General features: G+C 33.9%; 1 protein-coding gene across 2 annotated transcripts in view; it reads right to left on the bottom strand.

Moving 5' to 3' along the window:
* LOC114324950 (putative fatty acyl-CoA reductase CG5065) overlaps positions 1-26,624 on the bottom strand; it is a 150,563-nt gene that overhangs the window by 23,880 nt on the left and 100,059 nt on the right. For both annotated transcript variants that reach the window (XM_050655410.1, XM_050655450.1), the window contains exon 7: positions 13,657-13,899. In XM_050655410.1, coding sequence (XP_050511367.1) covers positions 13,657-13,899 — 243 coding nt within the window. The remainder of the gene's footprint in view (positions 1-13,656; positions 13,900-26,624) is intronic.

Raw genomic sequence — 26,624 nt, 5'->3', positions numbered from 1 at the left:
TATTTTTGTGATGGGAAAGTTAAGAAGATTTCGAATATATAATAAAATATGGGATGTTCCATTTAAAAAAACAAAAGTTTGGTCTGCCACTATGTTATCGAACACCCTGTAACATTGTAACTAATTTTGTAATGTGAAGCGCAAAGTTAGCTACAATTTTTGTTATTAACTTTTATTGCTATCTATTATTATAACGAATCTATACCCTATTCCACGAACATACGCCTGTTTTGGATTACTTCGACAACGAATATTTTACTGTGCAAAATAAGAAGAACGAAAGTAAATTGCAAATTACATTGTTGTTTATTGGAATAATTATTAGCGCCATTTACTTTCGTACTTCTTATGTTGCACAGTAAAATATTCGTTGTCGAAGTAATCCAAAACAGGCGTATGTTCGTGGAATGGCCCATACTAAGCTTTTTCACACTAATCAATCACCCTGATTTTGTGTTTACCTGTACAGGTGTGCTGCGCAGTAATGAACGCAACCTGTATCAGCAGCCAGGTGGCCGGTACGGTGTTCGAGGAAGCATAGAGAACAATATATAAAAGAATCAGCCGTCTTAAAACGATTTCTCGAAAACGTTGCTAGCTCTTAGTCCATATTATCTGGACAAAGATTGATCCAGAAAGTGTACATTTTCTGGTCGGTCCTCGGTCGTAAAATAAATATCACCAGATACGGGGACTTGGAAAAGGTGCCAAGTTGCTCACAAATGTGATGTTGTCGTGAACATTAATTAGCTGCTTAAAAAATGTTTTTTAGGAAACTACTCTTACAATTTGAAGGTGGTGACGTAAAAGTTTCTATCTACAATTTTTTAATTTGTAATTAATTCTTCAAAAAAAAGGTTGGCATATATTTGTTTCGTCATTTACGTCTACTTATCCAATTGAAAAATAATATACACGATTTTAAAAGTGATCGTAGTAAAACGAATCAAATATAATATGACCTCCATTTTCTAAATTACATGAGTCGCATGTTAACAAAGATTTCTTCTTCACAATATCATTATAGTTAGTTATGTTCCTATCATAAAACAGTGGCATAGGGGCTATTAGTTGTAGTAGGGCAGTAAATAAAATCTGTTAAAAATAAATAAGTACAACAAAAACCTAGTTACAAAAATATATGCTATGTCTTCATTTTGTCGAAGGGCCTCTCTGAAAGTTTCAACAAGAATTTTCGTGACAATATGGATGATTGGACAATGACAATGTGGATGATTATGCTTATACTTACTCTAGATTTAACGTTCAAAATACGCGTAACGGTAAATGGTATTGATATTATTATGACCCAAGATAAAAAGTTGTGGAGAAATTTAATAAAAAAATACGACCTCGCATAGGGATAAAGGCAAAGCGAATTATAATGACTATTTCACTAGACTATTTTTAACTGATAAACGTCATAGCAACGCCACGTTTCCTACTGACAAAACTCCCTCCTGTCCGTGATTTCTCAGCGACAAATTTATGACAGATCCGTCACGAAGGTGTCTGGTAATTCTATTGTTGTCAATTTGACAAACGTCATTGAGGCGTAATCAATTTTGAACCAGACGAAAAATCAAGATTTGGATGCCACAGTGGCGTAGCGTGAGTGTCGGCTGCCCGGGGCGGAAGACAATTTTGCCGCCCTCTTGTTTAGGTATTTTAATTTAATGTATACTATACCTACATTACATACATTAATTATAGAGAACTTTTCGACGAGAACAGTCATCATTATTTTGCATTATACAGGTTAGATTGTAAATAAAAAAGTTTATCTAAGTTTTACAATCACGTTTATTAATACAAAAATTCTTTTACTTTAATCAATTAGATATATTGATATAACTTAGGTAGCTATCACTTAAGATTAGGTACACCTTGACGACCGACAAGATTAAATAAAATCAATTTTTAATTAGAACTAGAACGATACTATGAGTTATATTTTTATTTTTATTGCAAAGTAATATGAGTATTTGTTAGAATTAAAAACAAAACTTCCGTCATTTATACTTCTACTTTTTTAAGAGCAAAGTCTTTTATTGCACCGTCAATGTCTATCACATCAGACACCTCTTGCTCAATAGACAAAATAGCCACATTAGTTAGTCTTAGAGTACTCATTGTCGATCTTAAATAATTTTTAATCAATTTCAATTTTGAAAAACTTCTCTCACAGCTGGCATTGCTTATAGCAACTGTGAAAAATATTCGGAACATTATTAAAATATTGGGCAGAGTATCTTCCAGCTTGAATTTAACAATAAATTTAAATAATTCAAGTGAGTCTGCATTAATTAATTTATTTTCGTTGCCTGTAGCAGCAACGAAAGTCCGCAGTCGAAGTCTTTCCAGCTTGAAATCCTGCTCGTTAATTCCATCAGATGCGTAGTCTAGATTACATTCAGTGTTGTCTGGATCTAATAATATAGCCGGCATTAGATAAGCAAACTTATCCGTTAAATTCTGTAGCTGTTGAACACACTCATGAATTTCTACAATAACTCTATCTAACGAAGAAAACAGCTTTCGTCTCAACTCATTTTCACAAGATAAGTTAGCATCTCTAGTTCCGTCATTAAAAATGTGCCTTCTTGCTATGCGCCTCCGAGGTTTTATGGAAATTCCAAGTTCTTCACACATATTTTTTGCATAACCTACGGCGCCATTTGGCCATTCCTCTCTTTTCTTTGTCAATATCATCTGCACAGCATTTACTTTCTGAGCGCACAATCTTATGTCAAGTCCTCTTTTTTGTAAATATTTTGTGCATCACTTCATGTAGCACCGGTTGGCACAGGCCCAAAAAACAAATAGAGGAAAATGACTGCATCGAAACTAGTAAAGCACATGCATCTGTCCTAGTGTTTAAGCTTTCACCTGCCTCAGTTTTTCACCTGCTTTCACCTCAGTTTATCCAAAGTGACAAGAATGTCTTTGTAATGATGCCATGTCACATTTACGGCATCGCTTCTTGCACTCCACCGCGTGTCTTGAACCCTTTTTAAGGCTTTTGCCTGTAGCTGCTATCAGAACTTCCCAACGATGTGTCGATGAGGAAAAAAAGCAACGTTCTAAAGTGGCGAAAAAAGTAACTGAATCCACCTCAACTGAGGCAGCGTGTAAACAAACTAGGTTTAACGAATGATTTGAGCAAGGTACGAATTCAGATTTAGGGTTTATTTCTTGAATTCTTTGCTGAACTCCTGAATCCTTTACACCCGTACATAACAGCAGCATTATCATATGCTTGGCCTCTCCAGTTGCTTATATCTAGGCCATCAGCTGAAATCTTGTTCAAAATCATCTTTGAAATTCCTTCAGCAGTTTTGTCTTTAGTTTAAATGAAATCTATAGAAGATTCCAATACTTTTACTTCCTGATTTTCAATTACTACGTATCTTAGTAGGTACCTGACTTGTTTGATCTTTATGAGAAAGATCTGGAGTGCTATCGAATATAGGTAATTGAATAATACTTAGCCTTTTTTATTTGTCCGATGATATTTTGGCGAACATTATTTCCCAAAATGGCAATAAATTCGTTTTGTATTTGTGGTGACATTATAAGTGATTGAAATTTTGCCACATATTTTAGACCTTACAAGATGATCACGAAGTACAGGATCGTATAGAAGTTTCCCACAAGGCAGTATAGACGTTGTTGCCAATCGCTACAAAATACCATTCATATAACAAATTACAAAAGTAATGAAAAATTCCGTGCTCCTTTCAATCGGTTCGAATTTGTAGTTGCGATAAAAATATAAAATGGTTCAGATATTTACAAAATATTTTTATTATTTTGCCGCCCCCTAAAAAGTGCCCACTGGGATGCCAGTCAGGTGAAGAAATCAAAAAATTGGTTTCGGAAAATGTCCCATTGAACACGAATTAGTCCATATGCTCTATTTGGACTCAATTTTCGGAGTTTCTACCGGTGAGAAATTTTACGCTTGAAAGATAACGGAACTAGCAAAAATTCTCGAGGATTATGCCTATAACATGAAAAAAGGCAATGGCTAAGACTATAAAGAGTCGTCTGTAAAGTCAATGTGGAATACTACACTTTTTCACCTTTGCTTATTTTTGAACTTGCTTGGAGGGGCAATGAGGCCGTAAACTGCAAGATTCACTTTTTCCAGAAGGAATTTGATGTTATGGGAGAATTTAGAGGCCGAATTGAATAAAACAGCATTTTTTCCAAAACAAATCAAGGCACTTCGAAAAGTTTGGCAAGCAGCAAATGGCTGGTAATGGCTGGTTCATCAAACGAAAATTTATGCCTAGATAGATTATTTTTGAAATTAATGGAAAAAGGGGGACCACAGATTTTATCAGACAGACTCTTTCTTAGCTCTTACCGTTCACTCCAACTGGAAGGATTGATCTTGGTTTAAAAACTGTCCACTTGGAATCAACACCGCATCTAAGTAGACAAAAATGTCAGCTGAAAAAATTTGAATAGACACTAAAAAACATAAAATAACAACCCATGATCATCGATCTTCAGGTGTGTCAGCCTTGTTCAAGCAAGATGTTTCTGAATAGGAGTTAATTATATTAACGGGTCACTCAAATTCAAGCTCTCTAAAACTATATCTGCAGCTAGATTCCAGTCACCACGAGAAGTTGATCGAAAATCTCAGAACAACAAATGAAGCTGGACCTTCGAGTGCCCAAATACTACAGATCAATAATACACAAAATCATGCTTTGGTAGAAAAGAATGGGCAAACTACTATAACTTATAATAATTGTATTACATTTAATATTGATAACAAATAAATAAAGATTATTTTTCATTGATATGGTGCATTAATTGTCTCGTGAAATAGTATTGTCGAATATCATTCGAAAGAAAATTATTTACCGGCAAAATTTTCTTCTGGTTCTATTCAAGACTGTTGCCTGACGATTTTTGCGAATTAAATTTTGACAGTTAAATCACGAGACGTCAGTCGAGTGATTTTGTCAAAATTTCATAAATTTCAAACTTTCATATAGACCGGGCAGTATCGTCGCCCCCGCTAGCGTAATTATTCCGATTCGATTTTTTTGCACAAACTTACTCCAAAAGAGGTCCTTATAACATATCCACAGGGTGCCGGGCGGTGCCGTGGTCGAAAAATTTTTGAAACAATTTTTTTTAAACAAATCCACAAAAAGAATTTCTTTATTTCCAACAATTTTTTTAGATAATTTGGGTCATTCTGAGCAAAAAAGGTGTCCTGTCATTTTTCTCTTAAATTGACTGTTGTCGAGTTATACGCGATTAAAAATTTGAAAAATGCGAAAATAGCCATTTTCGAGGCATCAAAACTCGATTAAAAATGATTATTATGAAATTCAAAAAGTGACAAAATCAAGATTTAAATACCTTCTTCAACATCCTGAAGAGATTTTTGTCACTTTTTTATTACAAAGCTGTTATTTTTAGTTATTAACAATTAGCGGTATAGTCCAACTGTATCGTCGCCCCCGTTAGCGGAACTATTTCGATTCGATTTTTTTGCACAAACTTACTCAAAAAGAGGTCTTTATAACATATCCAAAGTGTGCCGGGCGGTGCCGTGGTCGAAAAATTTTTTAAACAATTTTTTTAAACAAATTCACAAAAATAATTTTTTTATTTCCAACAATTTTTTTTGGATAATTTGGGTCGTTCTGAGCAAAAAAGGTTTCTTGTCATTTTTCTCTAAAATTGAATGTTGTCGAGTTATACGCGATTAAAAATTTGAAAAATGCGAAAATGGCCATTTTCAAGGCTTCATAACTCGATTGAAAATGATTATTATGAAATTCAAAAAATGACAAAATCAACATTCAAATACCTTCTTCAACGTCATGAAGAGATTTTTGTCACTATTTTATTACAAAGCTGTTACTTTTAGTTATTAACAATTAGCGCTATAATCCAACTGTATCGTCGCCCCCGTTAGCGGAACTATTTCGATTAGATTTTTTTGCACAAACTTACTCAAAAATAGGTCCTTACAACATATCCACAGAGTGCCGACCAGTGGTCGAAAAATTGTTTAAACAATTTTTAGACCACGGCACCGGCCGGCACCCTGTGGATATGTTATAAGGACCTTTTTTTGAGTAAGTTTGTGCAAAAAAAATCTAATCGAAATAGTTCCGTTAACGGGGGCGACGATACAGTTGGACTATACCGCTAATTGTTAATAACTAAAAATAACAGCTTTGTAATAAAATAATGACAAAAATCTCTTCAGGACGCTGAAGAAGGTATTTCAATCTTGATTTTGTCACTTTTTGAATTTCATAATAATCATTTTTAATAGAGTTATGAAGCCTTGAAATGGCAATTTTCGCACTTTCCAAATTTTTAATCGCATATAACTCGACAACAATCAATTTTAGAGAAAAATTACAAGAGACCTTTTTTGTTTAGAATGACCCAAGTTATCTAAAAAAAATTGTTGGAAATGAAAAAATTATTTTTGTGAATTTGTTTAAAAAATATTGTTTAAAAATTTTTTCGACCACGGCACCGCAAGGCACCTTATGGATATGTGATGAGGACCCTTTTTTTGAGTAAGTTTGTGCAAAAAAAATCTGATCGAAATTGTTCCGCTAACGGGGGCGACGATAGAGTTAGACTATAGCGCTAATTGTTAATAACTAAAAATAACAGCTTTGTAATAAATTAATGACAAAAATCTCTTCAGAACGCTGAAGAAGGTATTTGAATTTTGATTTTGTTACTTTTTGAAATTTTTCGACCAGGGCACCGCCCGGCACCCTATGGATATGTTACAAGGACCTCTTTTTGAGTAAGTTTGTGCAAAAAAATCTAATCGAAATAGTTCCGTTAACGGGGGCGACGATACAGTTGGACTATAGCGCTAATTGTTAATAACTAAAAATGACATCTTTATAATAAATTAATGACAAAAATCTCTTCAGAACGCTGAAGAAGGTATTTGAATCTTGATTTTGTCACTTTTTGAATTTCATAATAATCATTTTTGATCCAGTTATGAAGCCTTGAAAATGGCCATTTTCGCATTTTTCAAATTTTTAATCGCGTATAACTCGACAATAGTCAATTTTACAAAAAAATAACAGGAGACCTTTTTTGCTCAGAATGACCCAAATTACCTAAAAAAATTTTTCGAAATAAAAAAATTATTTTTGTGAATTTGTTTAAAAAAAATTGTTTAAAAAATTTTTAGACCACGGCATCGCCCGGCACCCTGTGGATATGTTATAAGGACCTCTTTTTGAGTAAGTTTGTGCAAAAAAGTCGAATCGGAATATGGCGCTAGCGGGGGCGACGATACTGCTCGGTCTAATACCAGTCGAAAATATTGCCAGCAAAATTTTCTCTCTTGACATAATGTCACTCCATATCGGGTCGTGAAATTAAAACTGCTAAAGTGTCACTCGGGATACAAATCGATAATTTTAAAGCTCTCGTGTAATTAGTACCTACTAATAAATAACCCGCTGTTTCATGAAGATTCTCAACGATCTCGATGAATAACCAGTATTAATCTTCTTCTTTGTGTGTTGTGCTTGTTTCCAAGCGCTGGCTATCGTCGTATTAAGAAGCTGATGAAATATTTCTCGGTCGGCAGCTATATGAAACAATTCCTCGACCGTTCAAAATGTCCATTTAGTATGATAACATTGATCCAAATAATGGCATAACCCGGACATCCAAAGTGAAAGTTATCCTCCAACACCAAATTGTTCTATTAGTCTGGGCTGATTACCGGAGAATAGGCCATTTTTGGGAAAAGTTATTTACCAGCAATTTTATTGCTGGAATCGAATCTTATGATTGTATATATTAATAATATAGGTATGCAAAGTCCGCAGATAGTGTGCTACTTTTCTTATAAACAAAATGGCGCCCGAAAATCGTGTTTTTTTCAATTTTTGCTCTATAACTCCAAAGATTTTAACTTTACACTAAAAACACTCAAATAAAAATTCACCGCAATCAAATTCTGCATAGAGACGTGTTTCTTCCGATTTACTTCGACGAAAACTTTCCCCGGAAAAAGCGGGCATTTCCAACAAAATCTTTAATTTGACCGGAATTTATGGCGAAGATATAAGCAATAGGATCATCATTTTCTAACCATCACCTTTTTATTTTTGTCCTCTTTCTCCACACCAATTTTCATATCCTTAAAATGCTCATAACATATATTATTATAATAAAAACTATCGATAATACGTGTGAAAATTGCCAAAAATAGCAAAATTCCAATCAAAAATTAGGTTGGAGAAAATGTAACCCTCAAAGTTCAAAATCGGTATACGTTAAAAAAAATGCATTTTCTCGGCTTCCCATGGAGCAATTTCCTTCATTCTTTTTTTGTTCCCAAGTAACTCGAGTAGAGCCATCGAACTAATGCATTATTAAATGTCAAACTTGCTTTTGTTTTGTTATAATAAATTAATTTATTTATTATAACAAAAATTTTAATTTGTTTAAATAAAATTTTTTTAAATAATTATACAACTTTCAAATGAGAATATTTATGTTTTTAACTTTAAAAGATACACTTGTAGTAAGTTTATCTAAAAAAGCCTACAACTGGAAAAAATATGTAGTTTTATAGTCTTATAAATAAATTAATCTATTATAACAAAACAAAAGCAAATTTGACATTTAGTAATGCGTTAGTTCGATGGCTCTACTCGAGTTATTAGGGAACAAAAAAAGAATGAAGGAAATTGCTCCATGGGAAGCCGAGAAAATGCATTTTTTAACGTATACCGATTTTGAACTTTGAGGGTTACATTTTCTCCAACCTAATTTTTGATTGGAATTTTGCTATTTTTGGCAATTTTCACACGTATTATCGATAGTTTTTATTATAATAATATATGTTATGAGCATTTTAAGGATATGAAAATTGGTGTGGAGAAAGAGGACAAAAATAAAAAGGTGATGGTTTGAAAATGATGATCCTATTGTTTATATCTTCGCCATAAATTCCGGTCAAATTTGACCGGTTGTATCTTAGGAACCACTTGTCAAATTTAAACGTTTTTATTTTAAAAGAAGCGTCCTGCCGCTGTTTTTCGAATACCGTTTTCACAATTTCATTTAGTTTAATATTTCCCGAGTTACTCTATTTGTTTATAAGCCAAAAAATTGTTTATAATTTTAAAATATTCCCGAGGCCGCTTAAATAGTCCAATGTCAATTCTGCAAAGTAAATTAGATAGGTATAGTGTCTTTTTATGAAAAAATTATAGTTATTTTTATGCATCGTAATTATTGTCGTTACTATAGCGACCGTAAATTTTTAACTACCAATTCAATTGTTGCTAAACTGTTCATTCAATTTCCATCGACTTCTGGAATTATAGTCTATACGAAAAGGGCTTTTACATTGCCAAGTTATTTAATTATTGATTAACAATTACTTATCTAAAATTTTAGTTGAAAATAAAAGATTTTGTTGGAAAAACCCGCTTTTTCTGGGGAAAGTTTTCGACGAAGTGAATCGGGAAAAACACGTCTCTATGCAGAATTTAATTGCGGTGAATTTTTATTTGGGTGTTTTTGGTGTAAAGTTAAAATCTTTGGAGTTATAGAGCAAAAATTGAAAAAAACACGATTTTCGGGCGCCATTTTGTTTATAAAAAAAGTAGCACACTATCTGCGGACTTTGCATACCTATATTATTAATATATACAATCATAAGATTCGATTCCAGCAATAAAATTGCTGGTAAATAACTTTTCCTTGTATTTTGCTAATTAGCCCAGAGTATATATGGTCCACATAATGTTCAGAAAAAAGTCACACCATTTTGAGCGTCGGGTTTGGATGGGAGAGGGGGAGAAATCGGTAAATTCGTAGTTTTTTAGGTTTTTCGTCAATATTTCTAAAACTATGCGGTTTAGCATAAACAACCTTCTATACAAAAATGTTCTACATTAAATTTGAAATAAAAAAGTCCCGATGCATAATCCTTCTAAAATAAACTGTTCCAAAGTTAAGGAGGTAGTATAGTATAATTGCTCCAAAAAAGGCCTAACCCAGACATCCAAAGTGAAAGTTTTCCTCCAACACCAAATTGTTCTATATGGTCCACATATTGTTAAGTAAAAAGTTACACCATTTTGAGCATCCGGTTTGGGGGGGGGGGGGGAGATGGGGGAGGTGGGGGAGATGGGGGAGAATTCGGTAAATTAGTAGCTTTTTGACGTTTTTCGTCAATATTTCTAAAACTATGCTTAAGCGTAAACAATGTTCTATACAAAAATGTACTACATAAAATTTAAAACAAAAAAGGTCCTATACATAATTGTTATAAAATCAACGGTTCCAGAGTTACGGAGGGTGAAAAGTGGAGGTTTTCGATACTTTTTATATTATTCGGGAAATTGATGATGATTTTGGGTGGTGAGGTTGACGTCTCCTCAAGGGCTTATCACTAACATGCTATCGGCCACTGAAATAAAAAATTTTATTTACAAAATCCAATCCTGTTAAAGAAAATTTCTATAAATTGCCCAAAGAATATAAAAAGTATCGAAAACCTCCACATTTCACCCTCCGTAACTCTGGAACCGTTGATTTTATAACAGGTATGTATGGGATCTTTTTTGTTTTAAATTCCATGTAGAACATTTTTGTATAGAACATTGTTTACGCTAAAGTATAGTTTTAGAAATATTGACGAAAAACTTAAAAAAACTACTAATTTACCGACTTTTCCCCCATCTCCCCCCCCCCAAACCGGACGCTCAAAATGGTGTAACTTTTTATTGAACAATATGTGGACCATATAGAACAATTTGGTGTTGAAGGAAAACTTTTACTTTGGATGTCTGGGTTAGGCCATTTTTTGGACCAATTATACTATACCACCTCCGTAACTTTGGAACCGTTCATTTTAGAAGGATTATGCATAGGGCCCTTTTTATTTCAAATTTAATGTAGAACATTTTTGTATAGAAGGTTGTTCATGCTAAACCGCATAGTTTTAGAAATATTGACGAAAAACCTAAAAAACTACGAATTTACCGATTTCTCTCCCCTCTCCCCTCTCCCCCCCCCCAAACCCGACGCTCAAAATGGTGTGACTTTTTTCTGAACATTATGTGGACCATATAGAACAATTTGGTGTTGGAGGAAAACTTTTACTTTGGATGTCTGGGTTAGGCCATTTTTTGGACCAATTATACTATACCACCTCCGTAACTTTGGAACCGTTCATTTTAGAAGGATTATGCATAGGGCCCTTTTTATTTCAAATTTAATGTAGAACAATTTTGTGTAGAAGGTTGTTCATGCTAAACCGATTAGTTTTAGTAATATTGACGAAAAACGTAAAAAATTACGAATTTGCAGATTTCTCCCCCCTCTCCCCCCAAACCCGACGCTCAAAATGGTGTGACTTTTTTCTGAACATTATGTGGACCATATAGAACAATTTGGTGTTGGAGCATAACTTTCACTTTGGATGTCTGGGTTTGGGTCCAGTTATACCATACTAATTGTCTAATATTACGCAGCCAGGGCAGTTGTTTTCTTCCAACCCATCGTTTTCTTTCAATTCCTCTCATTATATGAACGAACTATTAAACCTTTCTCATTTTTATGAAGTTGATCAATTTTCGCTCTTTGTGCATGGTCTCTAGCACACGTTCGTTAGATATGCTTGCTGTCCACGGGATTCTGAGCATGCGACGGTAACACCACAACTCAAACGCTTCTAATTTGTTTAGATTTTTTATTTTTGTTGTCCGAGTTTTACATCCATAAAACAACATGGACCCGACGTAGCACTTTAATACTCTTAGCCGTGTGGTCAATGACTCACTTCTACTGCGCAATACAGAACGCCAGCTAATAAAGCTTTTTCGTGCAAGTTGTATTCTGGTAAAAATTTCCTAATCACTTTCACAATTTATGAGAGTTGGCAATTATCAGAGGCATAGAAGATTATGAAAAATGCAAATCAGGTGGATAATCTCAATGTAAAAAGTGTTTGAACAACAACTGTCTAATATGACATGTTGAATACCAACTGTTGGATACCACACAGATGAGGATGCTCTTGGATGTAAAAGAAGATGGATACGTGATAAAAATAGGTAGAAAACAAAATTGATACTTTCAAAATACACATATATGTATGTCCAAAAGTTTGGAAAATTCGAATATTTCATCTTTTTATTGATTTTTATATATAAACTCTTCTGCATAGGTAAACATCATTTTGTTTCAATTATCATCAATACTAAATAAATCTAAATACCAGATAAACGATATGCAAACAAATGATTTAATCTCTCAAAGTGAAAAACTTCCAATGTACAGCTTATATTTAAAAATAAATTGGTATAGATAAAAATAATTTTTAATAAAACTAATAATCAGTATTTCCTCCATTGGCCTGCATGCATGCCTGTAGTCGATTTGGCATGCTGCCGATTAATTGGGTGAGCTGGGCTTGAGTAATTCTCTCCCATTATTCACGAGCAGCATCTTTTAGTTCTCGAAGTGTAATAGGGGGATTGTCTCGCTTCTTGATGCATGTTTTAAGAATATCCAAAGCATGTTCAATGACGTTCACATCGGGGGAATTCGAGGGCCACTGTAATGTAGACATTCCTTCTTTTTCTAGATAATTTTGTGCTGCTGCTGTTCGATGAGGAGGTGTGTTGTCATAGATAAACACAAATCCATCACCTAATGACCCTCGGAATAGACGTACGACAGGATTTAAAACTTTTTCGATGTACACAGCACCAGTGACTCTTCTCTCTAAAACCAACAGTGGCGTCCGTGTACCACTCATAATACCACCCCAAATCATAATACTGCAATCTTTAAATGGGACACGCGATTAGGCTGTTTCTAGTCGAACTGGTCATCTTGGGTTCCTCCAAACCAGTGTTCTTCGCGAATCAGAAACCAAGCCAATTTTTGATTCATCAAATAACATCACGTTATTCCAGTTAGGACCATGATGCACCATTTCCCTAGCCCAATGTAACCTTACTATTTTGTGTTGATAGGTTAGTTTAGGAACATGTAAGGGTCTTCTAAGATACAAATTTGCCGCATTTAGTCTGCGCGTTATTGTTTGCCGTGAAATCTTCAGTCCTTGAAATCTAGCAATTTCTCTGGACAGACCACTTGTAGATTCCAGGCGATTTCTTCGAGCTATCAATGTTATCTCTCGGTCTCGGGCTGCTGTTGTACATTGACTTCTACCACTTCTGGGGTGATCCTTCACGTCATTTGTATCTTGGATTTTTTTTTTAATTTTGGATACAGCACTCTGAGTAACATCAACAATACTCGCGATATCACTTTGAATAAAGCCCTGTTGTCATAAAGCAATTACTCTAGATCTGTCAAAATGAGATATCACGTTTCTAGGCATTTTTAAACGGTTCAATTCAAATTTAAACAAAGACTGAAATAATGGGTAAATACGCTAATCAGTTGAATGTGACTAAAGTGATACAAAAACGATTTAATTTGTTTGTCATTTTCATTAAAAACGCTCTAGAATGAATATCAACAACAGTTTTGGAACCACCATAGGCGTAGATATATTATTTGTACGTATTCCAAACTTTTGGACATGTGTGTATCTATCGAAACTATTAATATATAAAATTCAAAACTTACTGTGGTTTTTGTCCTGCTATTAAGAGGATCAAGTCGATAATCAGAGCCGGTAATAGTTGAAATAAAACTGTGTTGATTTTGTTATACAATCTACTTTGGGTGATCGAACCATCGGGATACCACAGCATTAAATTAAATGGTACTTCGTTATAGATTACATCTCTAGCTGTGTCAAGAACTTCTACCCAAGTGACTTGTAAATCACTTTGAGGCATGCATAGGTTGTAAATGTACTGAGGATCCCTAAAATAATAAAACTATAAGAAACATTGTTTAAAATATATGTTACGGGTAAAGTTAGGTAAACGGGTAATTTTAGGATTACCCGGGTAGCATATTTACAGATGCTAGCGTGTGTAGACACCAGGGTGTTGAAATCAGTTAGGGTTTGGAAAAACAGTACATTTATAGTCCAGGGCGCATCTGTTTTGAGATGGACGTTGAGAGGTGACTCAAATTTTTTTGCAGAAATTGCTTGGAAATAAATCAAATAATAATATTTGAGTTATCCTCCCTCTCAAAAAGGTCCGGAACATTGTTTAAATAATCAAAAAGTCAAAAAATTAACACGTTAAGCCCCATGTGTACCACACTAGCACACACTCTAGTTTTATCTGGGACCGTGTGTACCTATCAGGCCACAGCGAAGTGTCGTGTTCCTAATGCCGTGGCTCGTCGAGGATCGCATTTGCCGTGCTTTCTTATGTATAAATGTGTGTAAACGGTCTGTGGTAAACAAAATCAGAGGTTGGTCCGTTAAACCACGTGTTCACAAACAGGTTAGGTTATAATTTCTAACATGCTTCAGTCAGTATCGGTTCGAACGTCTAACGAGGCTAACACTATTTTCTCTTCAGTTTTTTGTTAAAAAGTGGAACTAAAAAATAAGATAATGTTCCGTAAAGGACTATCGGAAGACGAACTTCGCAGACTTGCTGAGGAGAGTGACTTTAGTGATAGTAGTATGTCTGAAAGTACGTTTTATGATTCTGATGCCGATCCAGTGTACAATGAAAATGTTACTGATGGTTCTTCAGACTCATACAGTAGTGAATATGAGTCTCGCAGAAAAAAAGCTAAAATTTGCAAACAAACACAAAATTGCAAAGAATTTACTGCAAGTTCTAGTTCTAACCAAAAGGAGGCTGATACAAGAAGGATAGGTAAATTATTTAAGAATGCACAAATTCGGTTTGTACTTTACTTTTTTTTTGCTTTGTAGAAAAAGCTGAATCTGCAAACGTTAGCCTGGAAGCTGTTATTGACGATGTATCAAGAAATAAAATAACTGCAGGTCCTAGTTGTATCCAAAAGGAGGCTGATACAAGAAGGATAGGTAAGTTATTTAGGAATGCACAAATTCTGTTTGTAGTTTACTTTTTTTTTGCTTTGTAGAAAAAGCTGAATCTGCAAACGTTAGCCTGGAAGCTGTTATTGACGATGTTGTATCAAGAAATAAAATAACATGGAGCGATGTGCCAAATCCAGATGATCTCAATAAGTTCGAACTATCATTTACTTCAGGAATAAATCAGGAAGAACTCGCAAAACTTACAGACCACAAACCAATAGATTTCTACCTACTGTTTATCGACCGTCAAGTTCAAGATTTGTTGGTTACTGAAACTAATAAATACGCCGAACAAACCATAATCGCTGGTATTGTAAATGAGTCAATAACGAAACATTCGCTTATGAGTAACTGGAGACCAATTGACAGAAAAGAATTGCTTCGATTTTTGGCTCTCATTATTTGGATGGGGTTAGACAGAAAACCGAAACTCAGAAATTATTGGAGTAACAATTTACTTTACAAAAATGAAGTTTCTAAAATGTGTGAAATAAGTAGAAGTCGATTTGAAATATTATTACACTTCTTTCACATTTCAGATAACGAGAGCTGCCCACCTGGAAACAGACTCTACAAAATTTCTCCTCTTGTACAAATACTAAATGAAAAGTTTCAGAAAATGTGTACTCCTAGAGAATCGTTATGTATTGACGAAACTATGGTGCCATTTCGTGGTAGACTTAGTTTTTTGCAATACATTCCTGGAAAAAGACACAAATATGGAGTCAAATTGTTTAAACTTTGCGTCGCAGATGGATATACGTACGCCGTTAAAGTGTACGGTGGAAAAGAGATGCTACCATCTGAAAAGTCGTTAGCATCCAGAGTGGTGATGGAACTTATGTGGTTCGTCCACATAAGTAGGAATAACAATTTTTAATTTTCTTGTTTTTGTAAAGAATATTTTAATTCATTTTCTTTTCAATATTATGGGACACCCCGTATATACGAGTAGGCCAATACCTAATTCAGTGAGTATGTATTAATTTTTATCATTATTTTCAAGTAAAAACCTTAAAGTTTTTTGTATGTAATTACCTGCCTACTCGCCTCATTTTAAAAAAGACAATTCGCCAACCAACTCTCTTGGTTAACAGTCACTTACAATCATTCCAAAAAGTGTATAGAAACTCAATATAGTCCTCGCGAGTGATTTATACTTTATACTACTCAGCAATAATAGCAGTACGAAAAATAGCAGGCCTGCTCCAGCTTGTGCAACGAGAAATGACAAGGTAGGAAATATTTTTATTACAATTTACTTTAAGGTCTGGTTTTTTTACTGTTATTTTTTTTTATTCTATTTTAAATTCACCCTATGCTAAACAGTCCACTAATAAAGCTCACTGAGTTAGTAATATCCTCCAAGATGATTTATTGATCCGTTACGAGCCTGATAGATCCATTTTCTATATTTTTTTCTTGCATTTTTCATTTTTCTAAGAGGGTAATATAGTCGGGGAAAGTTTCTTTTAAACCTGAATTGTTTGATTTTATTGTCATACTTTGCTAATTTACAAAGATCAGAATCAAATTCAGGTTATTTAACCGCATTTCCTTTGACTTTATTTTTTTGTTATTCTTTAACATAAGGCGATAAAATATTCTTTACAAAATTAAAATCACGTATCAATTAGTAAATTGGTTTTTTGTTTGTGCCGATCGTTAGTGTACCTATACCTCAGTTAATGTTGTTTTTTAAGTAAAAAAGGAACACATTAATGTAAAAGTAATTATTATTAAATTGTCAACGTCGGCCAATAGACAAATTTTGTTATAATAATTATTATACAGGTTGACTCTATTATAGATGAAACTGTGTGTTTATTTTACACAGTAATTTTTATTTAAAGGGTTTATGTTTTATAATTATTTTTTGTCTATAAATATTCAAATAGCAGAGGACATAGTTTTCTATTTTATTAGCACAAAGTTCGGTTGTATTTTATTAATTTTCGTGTGGTGAACCTATTTTATTTCCTAACGCTAATTTCATATTTTTCTAAATTTATTAATTCTACATTTAAATTTACAAAATGGCAGATAAAATTAAAAAATATCAAGCTTTAAGACAAGTTGAAGTGCAACAAATGACTGAAATTCATGCTGTTGCTTTAAAGGTAGCTGCTGACGATAAGAATTTTTACCCGGTTTTGGAAGTTATGTATGAAGGATTGGAAAAAATTCGTGACAATTTTTATGATCCTCATAATAAAATAATTATGTTAGTTTCTGAGCAAGATAATGAGGACGCGCTATTTAAAGTCGAAGATGATTGCCGTAGTAATTTTGACAAATTATATTATAAAATTAAATTAACATACGTGCAAGCCTTTAGAAAATCTTCAACATCAAGTCAGCAAACTACATCAACTTCACAGTCTCAAAATCCTTTACCTATAAATTATTTTAATTTACCGAAACCGGAATTGCCATCTTTCAGTGGAAAAATAACTGAATTTAGAAGTTTTATAGATCAGTTTGATGCTCGCGTTCATACTCTTACTTACTTACAACCAATTGACAAATTTAATTTGTTACTATCGTGTTTAAAGGGTGCAGCGCGCGATGCTGTGGATCATATTGACATCACAGCAAACAATTATCCAATTGCCTATGATCTGCTTTGTGAAAGGTTTAATAATGTTAGGGTAATCGCTGCCAATTTATGGAATAACCTTGAAAGTTCACCACAACTGACTTCAGAAGATCCAAAAGAACTACGCAAGTTGTTAGATACATTTTCGAAAAATGTGGCATCTCTAAATAAGCTAGGACTACCCACAGTACATTGGGATTTTATACTTGTTCAAATGATTTTAAAACGATTAACTGTTTCTTTAGTAACACGTTTTGAGCTTTTTCATAATAATTCAACCATCCCAAGCTATAAAAAACTGATTGATTTTTTAAATCAAAGTTGTCTCGCTTTGAATAATATTGATTTTCACACTAAACCAAAATCTAACTTTTCTAAAAAACCTAATTCTTCCAAATCTACATCATTGCTTGCTCAAACAGAACCTGAACCAAAATGTTCTATCTGTAAAACTAATGATACCCATGCCATTTATAAATGCTCCGTTTTTTTGGCAAAATCTCCTGTAGATCGATTTCAATTAATAAAAAAGAACAAGATGTGTATTAACTGTCTTGGATCACATCGTTCTAGCCTATGCAAATCTACATGGACTTGTCACTCGTGCCATAAAAAACATCATACACTCCTTTGCTTCTCCTCTTCTAAGAAAGAAGAGAATGTTCAAGATTCGGCGGCATCCACTTTAAATTCAACGACTGGATCATCCGTTTCTGTGTGTTTTTCTTCCGCTGATAAAAGTACTTTGCTTTCCACTGCATGGATTGAGGTGCTTGATTGTCACGGTAACTACCAACCTGTTAGGTGTCTGTTAGATTCGGGAAGCATGACGTCCTTCATCTGTCAAAAGACCCTTAGGCGTTTAGGTTTACGTCCCATGAAAACTTCAGCTAACATCCAAGGATTAGGTTCTATGCAGTCGAACACTAATTTAGGTGGGGTTACCATTTCTTTTAAACCAGTACGTAAATCTTCTCCTATTTTGACAACCGATGCGTTAGTCTTGACAAAAATATGTGAGGATCAGCCTTTATGTAATTTAGAAGTTAATACTTGGCCCCATATTGCTAATTTAAAGTTAGCAGATGATAACTTCTTTCGTAGAGGATCCATAGACATTCTTTTAGGAGCTGATGTATTCTCTACCATTCTTTTGGATGGACGTATTTACGGCAATCAAGATGAACCTGATGCAATTAATACTATATTTGGCTATGTGCTTATGGGAAAAGTAAATATTTCAAAGGCACCTACTCTTACGTCTTTATTTTGCCAAGTTGAAGATACGGTTTCTTTGGATCAGCAAATAAAGAAATTCTGGGAATTAGAAGCAGTCCCTGAAGTTTTTTGCTTAGCTCCTGATGACGCTAAAGTGGAAAATATGTTTATGAATACTTATACGCGTGAACATTCAGGACGCTTTGTAGTAGATCTACCTTTTAAGGAAGAAAATCCTGTCTTTCCTAATATTAGATCACTTGCTCTTAGTAGGTTTTATTCATTAGAAAGAAGGCTTCAAAAATCTCCTGAACTTTATGACCAATACCGCACCTTTATGAAGGAATTTGTTGAGCTCGGTCACATGGAACCTGTCCCATTGAATAACTTCGATTCACCTTATGTTTACTATTTATCGCATCATTGTGTTTTAAGACCTGAAAGTCTAACAAGTAAATTAAGGGTCGTTTTTAATGGTTCCGGGCATCTTCCAAATCAGCCCTCACTCAATGACAAATTATTCACTGGTCCTAAGCTTCAGACTGACATCTGTACAATTTTGATTAATTTTCGATTGCATGGTTATGTAATTACGGCCGATATTTCTAAAATGTATAGGCAAATTTTAATTAATCCTACTCAAACAGATTATCAAAGAGTACTTTGGCGTTCTAATAATTCTGAACCTGTTCGAGATCTTCGTATCAACAGAGTTGCTTATGGTCTCTCTTGTTCTCCTTATCTTGCTATTAGATGTCTACATCAGTTGGCTAATGATGACGGGGATTCGTTTCCTCTAGCAGCCGAGGCACTTAAAACTGGAACCTACGTTGATGATATCGTTTCTTCCTGTCCTAGTTTCGAAAATGCCTTAGCACTAAGAGACGAACTTATTGACTTACTTGCCAAAGGAGGTTTTGAGTTGAAAAAATGGTCCAGTAATGTACCCGATTTATTGAAAGGATTAGCTGTATCAGATTTAGCAATAAAACCTCTTACATTTAATGATGATATTTCGTCCAAAACACTTAAAGTATTAGGGTTGGAATGGGACGCTTCTTCGGATACATTTGCTTTTAAAGTTCAAGTTTTAGACTCTTCTTGTACAAAACGTCATCTTTTGTCCAATTTAGCAAAAATATTTGATCCTCTTGGATTTTTATCTCCAATAACATTTCTAATTAAACACCTTATTCAAAGAATATGGACTCAAAAGATTGGTTGGGATGATGCTCCATCAAAAGAAATTATCCGTTTGTGGAAAAAATACATTGATGATGTAGCATATTTGAGTAAATTAAATTTACCTCGTCGTTTATTAATTGACGATATCTTACGCTTAGAAGTTCACTGTTTTGGTGACGCTAGCGAGAAAGGTTACTGCGCTGTCTTGTACTTTCGATGCTTATCACCTTCAGGCCAACCTTTTGTTTCTTTTGTTATAGCTAAATCTAAGGTCGCACCCATTAATAAGGGACTTACTATTCCCAGATTAGAATTGTCTGCTGCGGTTTTAGTGGCTCGACTAGTCTCCTTTGTTTCTTCTGTTATTAAAGATAAAGTAGAAATCAAGGAAATATACTGTTATTCTGATTCTGCTGTTACATTACGTTGGTTACAATCTTCCCCTCATCAGTGGAAAACTTTTGTGAGCAATAGAGTAGCTTATGTGCAGGAACGAGTAACTTCTTCATGTTGGCACTATGTTCCTTCTGAAGAAAATCCTGCTGACATTGGTTCAAGGGGTTGCTTACCCTCTGAGTTAATTAACTGTTCCAAATGGTGGGCGGGGCCAACCTTCTTACAATCTGATCCGCTAACGTTCTTTGAACTTAATTCAAAGGAGTCTACTAATGTAAATTTGGAAGTGCGGACTGTCGCATTGATTGCTGAAATTCCCAATAATTTTTTAGATATTTTATTGGATCGTCATTCGTCTTTAAATAGGTGTGTTCGATGTTTGTGTTACATTATTCGTTTTTTCCATTATGTAACCAAAAACCGATATGGTAATCTGGAAATAGGTTGTTTAAGTTTATTGGAGCAACATAACTCCTTACTGGTTTTTGTTAAACGAACACAGCAGATCTTTTTTAATACTTTAATAAATTTTATCCAAGATAAACAGCTGCTTCCAAAAAATTTAAGAAAGCTTTCACCTTTTATCGATGCAAAGGGAATTCTACGTGTAGGTAGTCGCCTAGCTAATGCGCCCATTTCGTATGATCGCAAATTTCCGGCATTACTTCCTAACAGTTGTAAATTAACTGATATGATTATTGAATCTACTCATCTGCAATATCTACACGCCGGGCTTCAAACTGTTCAATACCTAATTTCTCAGCGTTTTTGGATTATATCTTCCAAACGAGCCATTCGTAGAGTACTGTCTAAATGTGTTAAATGTTTTAAGGTGAATCCTTTGTCCCCAGTTCCGTTAATGGGAAATCTACCGCTAGCTCGAATATCTCAACTAAAACCTTTCAGTAATGTTGGAGTTGATTTTGCGGGCCCTTTTCCTATAAGAGCTTCCAAACTTCGAAAGTCTCAAACTCTTAAAGCGTATTTGTCGCTTTTTATTTGTTTCTCAACAAAAGCTCTTCATTTAGAGCTCGTATCTGATTTATCCACTGACGCGTTTTTAGCTGCGTTTAAGCGATTTGTCAGTCGTAGAGGCCGATGTCAACATGTTTATAGTGACAATGGCACTAACTTTGTTGGAGCCAGAGCAGAACTTAACAGATTGGCATCACAAGCTGCTTCTCATGAATCTATTCAATGGCATCTCATTCCCCCTTCTTCTCCACACTTTGGAGGTTTATGGGAATCTAATATTAAGACGGTAAAGGGTCATTTAATTCGCACAATTGGAGAACAAGTACTAACTTTTGAAGAGTTATATACTATTTTTTCTCAAATTGAGGCCATCATGAATTCGAGGCCAATATGCCCGTTAAGTTCAGACCCAAACGATCTTAGTGCGTTAACTCCAGGACATTTTTTGACCATGGAGCCTTTGAGTGCTCCGGCCGAAGAAACGTTGCTCGATGTTTCGCACAATCGGTTGAATCGTTGGCAATTATTAAATAAGTTGCACCAACAGATTTGGGAACGGTGGTCTAAGGAGTACCTCCAAACTCTTCATAAAAGGGCTAAATGGAATTCTCCGTCTCCAAACGTCCAACTAGGTACCTTAGTGGTAATCCGTCAAAATAATATTCCCCCGCTACAATCAAAGTATAATTGAGGTTCATCCTGGATCTGATGGTATAGTTAGAGTGGCCACAGTGAAAACTAATAGTGGTATATATAAACGCTCTATAGTAAAATTATGTCCTTTGCCTTTTGAGCCGTAACAATACTGCGTATTGTGGTGGGCGGTTGTGGTTCGTCCACATAAGTAGGAATAACAATTTTTAATTTTCTTGTTTTTGTAAAGAATATTTTAATTCATTTTCTTTTCAATATTATGGGACACCCCGTATATACGAGTAGGCCAATACCTAATTCAGTGAGTATGTATTAATTTTTATCATTATTTTCAAGTAAAAACCTTAAAGTTTTTTGTATGTAATTACCTGCCTACTCGCCTCATTTTAAAAAAGACAATTCGCCAACCAACTCTCTTGGTTAACAGTCACTTACAATCATTCCAAAAAGTGTATAGAAACTCAATATAGTCCTCGCGAGTGATTTATACTTTATACTACTCAGCAATAGCAGTACGAAAAATAGCAGGCCTGCTCCAGCTTGTGCAACGAGAAATGACAAGGTAGGAAATATTTTTATTACAATTTACTTTAAGGTCTGGTTTTTTTACTGTTATTTTTTTTTATTCTATTTTAAATTCACCCTATGCTAAACAGTCCACTAATAAAGCTCACTGAGTTAGTAATATCCTCCAAGATGATTTATTATGCAACCGCTTCTAGATACAGGCAGAAGTTTATATACTGATAATTTTTATACGAGTGTTGACTTGGCTCATGATTTAAATAATAGGAAAACCCATTTAGTCGGAACATTACGTTCCAATAGGAAACATAATCCCAAAGCGGTAGTCAATGCAAAATTAAAAAGAGGTGACATGAAGTATCTACAGAGTAATACAAAAGTTGTTATCGGAAAATGGAAAGATAAACGGGACGTTTTGTTTTTAACGACCAAGGATATTCCTTTGATGATAGATGTTCAAACAAAACGTGGACCTGTTCCCAAACCATCGACCATTGTTGACTATAATTCTGCAAAATCTTTTATCGATGTGTCGGATCAAAAGGCTGCATATAATTCCCCTGTTCGACGAAGTATGAAGTGGTATCGTAAATTGGCTGTGGAATTACTAACAAATACCGCACTTGTGAACTCTTTAGTTCTCTACAAATCTGTTACTGGCAAACATCTCTCAATTACTGAGTTCCGTGAACAGATTGTTCAAAGTTTTTTAATGCCTCAAACAACTTCTGAAAACTCTTTAACAACTTCTGAAAACTCTTTAACAACTCTGCATACGTTGGACGAGAAAGAGAAAAGGGGAAGGTGTTCAGCATGTTACAAGAACTTTTCGAACCGTGAAGGAAGAGCATCAGCGATGAAGAATGCCAAAAGGGTATACACTTTTTGTCCGGCATGTGCCGTTAATACCGCATATATGTGTGTTAAGTGTTTTGTGAATATTTATACATGTTCTTTGAAAAAATAAATTGTTTTTGTATTTTTAAACTTAAAATATCTTAGGGAGAAGGTATTTGATTATCTTCCTGGTGTGAGCCAATATGGCACACATGGTCCACATTAAAACAAATTACAAAAATAATTATAAATAGACCGTGTGTACCCTGTTGGTACATGCTGTTTTTTTACTTAAAAAATGTATTTTGTTTTTATTTTAGAATAGAAATAAATAGTTATACACATTCTTATTTCAAAATTATTAAAAAAATGTTCCGGTCTGACAGAAAAATTATGTCATGATGGTCCGGGGCTTAACGTGTTAAGGAAAAATTCGATTTTTTTTTTGGTTTTTTTATTATAACTGTAAAAGTATTCACTTCCGAGAAAAGTTTTACTGACATAAAAGTTGCGTAATTAAATTTCCTACAATATAGAATTGGTAAAAAATTTTAAAAATAGTCACCTTTGTTGCAAAATAGCAACAATTGCGAAAAAACAATACAAAAACAAGTATTCGCATTTTACGTTTTTCAACCATTTATGCTATACTTAGGACCTTTATATTTCACCCAGAAAAACTTTATGATACAGTAAAATAACACTGTAAATTTAGTTAAGATCGGTTCAATAAATTTTGCAAAATAAATTTTGCAATCTAGCTTTCGCAAAAAAAATTCATTTTTTCAAAATGTTACAGGACTGAAAATAAAGCAGATAGCAAGTTGACATTTTTTTTTACTTATAGAAGTGTACTGTACTTTTCATTTGCAATTTGCAAAATTAAAATCGATTAATTAACATGGCGTCAGGAAATTTTTTAAATGAACATTAATTTTTGGTGCTACGCGTAGGACAGCGGTGTTCGATTCACACAAGTTGATTTCCACCAAAATTTCTTCTAATCTTTATCTAATATATTATTTTCTTACTCTATATTTTGTTGTATTTCAATATTTTAATTCCACAAAAATCAAACTAATTTTATTATGGTTTGTGAAATATTGTTTAAACAATTGCATATGTTTAAAAATAATAAACTTTTATTCTCTAAGTTAAAATATATAAACAATAAAGTTTTTGCTAATAAAAGTGTTATTTCAAAGGATAGAGTATGAGTTTTTATTTTGCACTAAACAAATTTATTTATTTATACCGAAATTTAATAAAAATTAAAATGTATCAATCATTATCAAAGGTCATTGGAATGCCCAATAAGAGCAAACTATCCGCTGTCCTGCGCGTAGCACCAATAATGAATGTTTACTTAAAAAAATTCCTGACGCCGTGGTAGTTAATCGATTTTAATTTTCCAAATTGTAAATGAAAGGTACAGTTAACTTCTATATGCAAAAAAAAATGTTAACTTGTTATCTGCTTTATTTTCAGTCCTGTAACATTTTGAAAAAATGAATTTTTTTTGCGAAAGCTGGATTGCAAAATTTATTTTGCAAAATCTATTAAACCGATCTTAATGAAATTTACAATATTATTTTACTGTATCATAAAGTTTTTCTGTGTGAAATATGAAGGTCCTAAGTGTAGCATAAATGGTTGAAAAACGTAAAATGCGGATACTTGTTTTTGTATGTTTTTTTTCGCAATTATTGCTATTTTGCAACAAGGGTGACTATTTTTTAAATTCTTAACCAATTCTATATTGTAGGAAATTTAATTACGAAACTTTTATGTTAGTACAACTTTTCTCGAAAATGAATACTTTATAAGTTATAATAAAAAAACGAAGAAAAAAATCGAATTTTTCCTTCATTTTTTGACATTTTGATTATTTAAACAATGTTCCGGACCTTTTTGAGAGGGAGGATAACTCAAATATTATTATTCGATTTATTTTCAAGTAATTTTTTGCAAAAAAATTTGAGTCACCTCTCAACGTCCAAATGTGCTAATATTTTTACAGATGAGCCCTGGTCTATTACAGATGCTAGCATATGTAGACACCGGGGTGTTGAAAGCAGGCATTTATTTTACCAAAACCTGGCGAGTACTTCGCACATTACCCGGATAATCCTAGAATTACGCGTTTACCTAACTTTACCTGTAACATATACATGTATGTACACTCCACGGCACAAAATTCCGACACTAAAAATTTTTGGTTAAGTTTGACCATTTATAACTTTTTTATTTGTATTCCGATTTTCAAGAGTCTTACATCAGTTTGTAGGTAGGGGAACAAGGGGCTTGTTGTAACAGGGGTAAGTAGTAACACGGCTTTTTCATAGGTTATTTGACCGTTTTTAACTAATTTAGCTGCCTCAATAGTATTCTCTTATCGCCCTGCAAATGACACCGTCTAACCAGCCATCCTCCGATAGTTGCAAATAGTATTTTTGTGCACGTGCTTCATTTAGATGAGGTAATTTAAAATTTGACTCTCATAAAATTTTAGTTATCGCTATTGTTTTAAACGGAAATTAATCTTTCGGTGTTTATTTCTTTTTTAAATTTAGTTATACTTTGATATTGCTTAACGATTTTACGATTAGCAAGATGTTTTTACAGTTATTTTAATAAATATACAAAAGTGTGCTAAAACGTTGGGGCTTGTTGTAACATGTTACAAATTGCGCTGAATCTTACTAAACTTATGATCTACAATATAAAAACGTATTATTTAGTTAAGTAATAAGTAGTCCAGAATGAGACAACATAAAAGAAAATCAGAAAGGGCAACTCAAAGTCAGGAAGTGAAGTCTACGAGTTAGGTTATGCGGAAATTTTAGATAATCAATGTAGCATAAAGCAAGCAAGTAAAACAGCACGGATTGTGTCATGTATCTTTATAACGATATAGAAAAAAAGAAAAATATTAAGAGTCTACAAGTGGGCTGTACTAAACCAGGGATAGTTTTTACAGCCGAAGAAGAAAGTAAAATGGCTTCGTATATTCTGAAGTGCACCGAAGTATATTTTGGACTAAATCCCATGAAGATGCGAAAACTGCCTTACCAATATGCTGTGAAACTCAGTGCTAAGCAACTTCCTTCTTCTTGGTATCAAAATTATACATTTGGTCCAGATTGGGTCCAAAATTTTATGCGTAGAAATCTACATTTATATTTAAGAAGAGCAGAAGCCACCTTAAGAAGTCGAGCAACATCTTTT

Source organism: Diabrotica virgifera, chromosome 1, assembly GCF_917563875.1.
Source record: "Diabrotica virgifera virgifera chromosome 1, PGI_DIABVI_V3a".
NCBI lineage: Eukaryota > Metazoa > Arthropoda > Insecta > Coleoptera > Chrysomelidae > Diabrotica > Diabrotica virgifera.
This window is presented reverse-complemented; position numbering and strand designations above follow the sequence as displayed.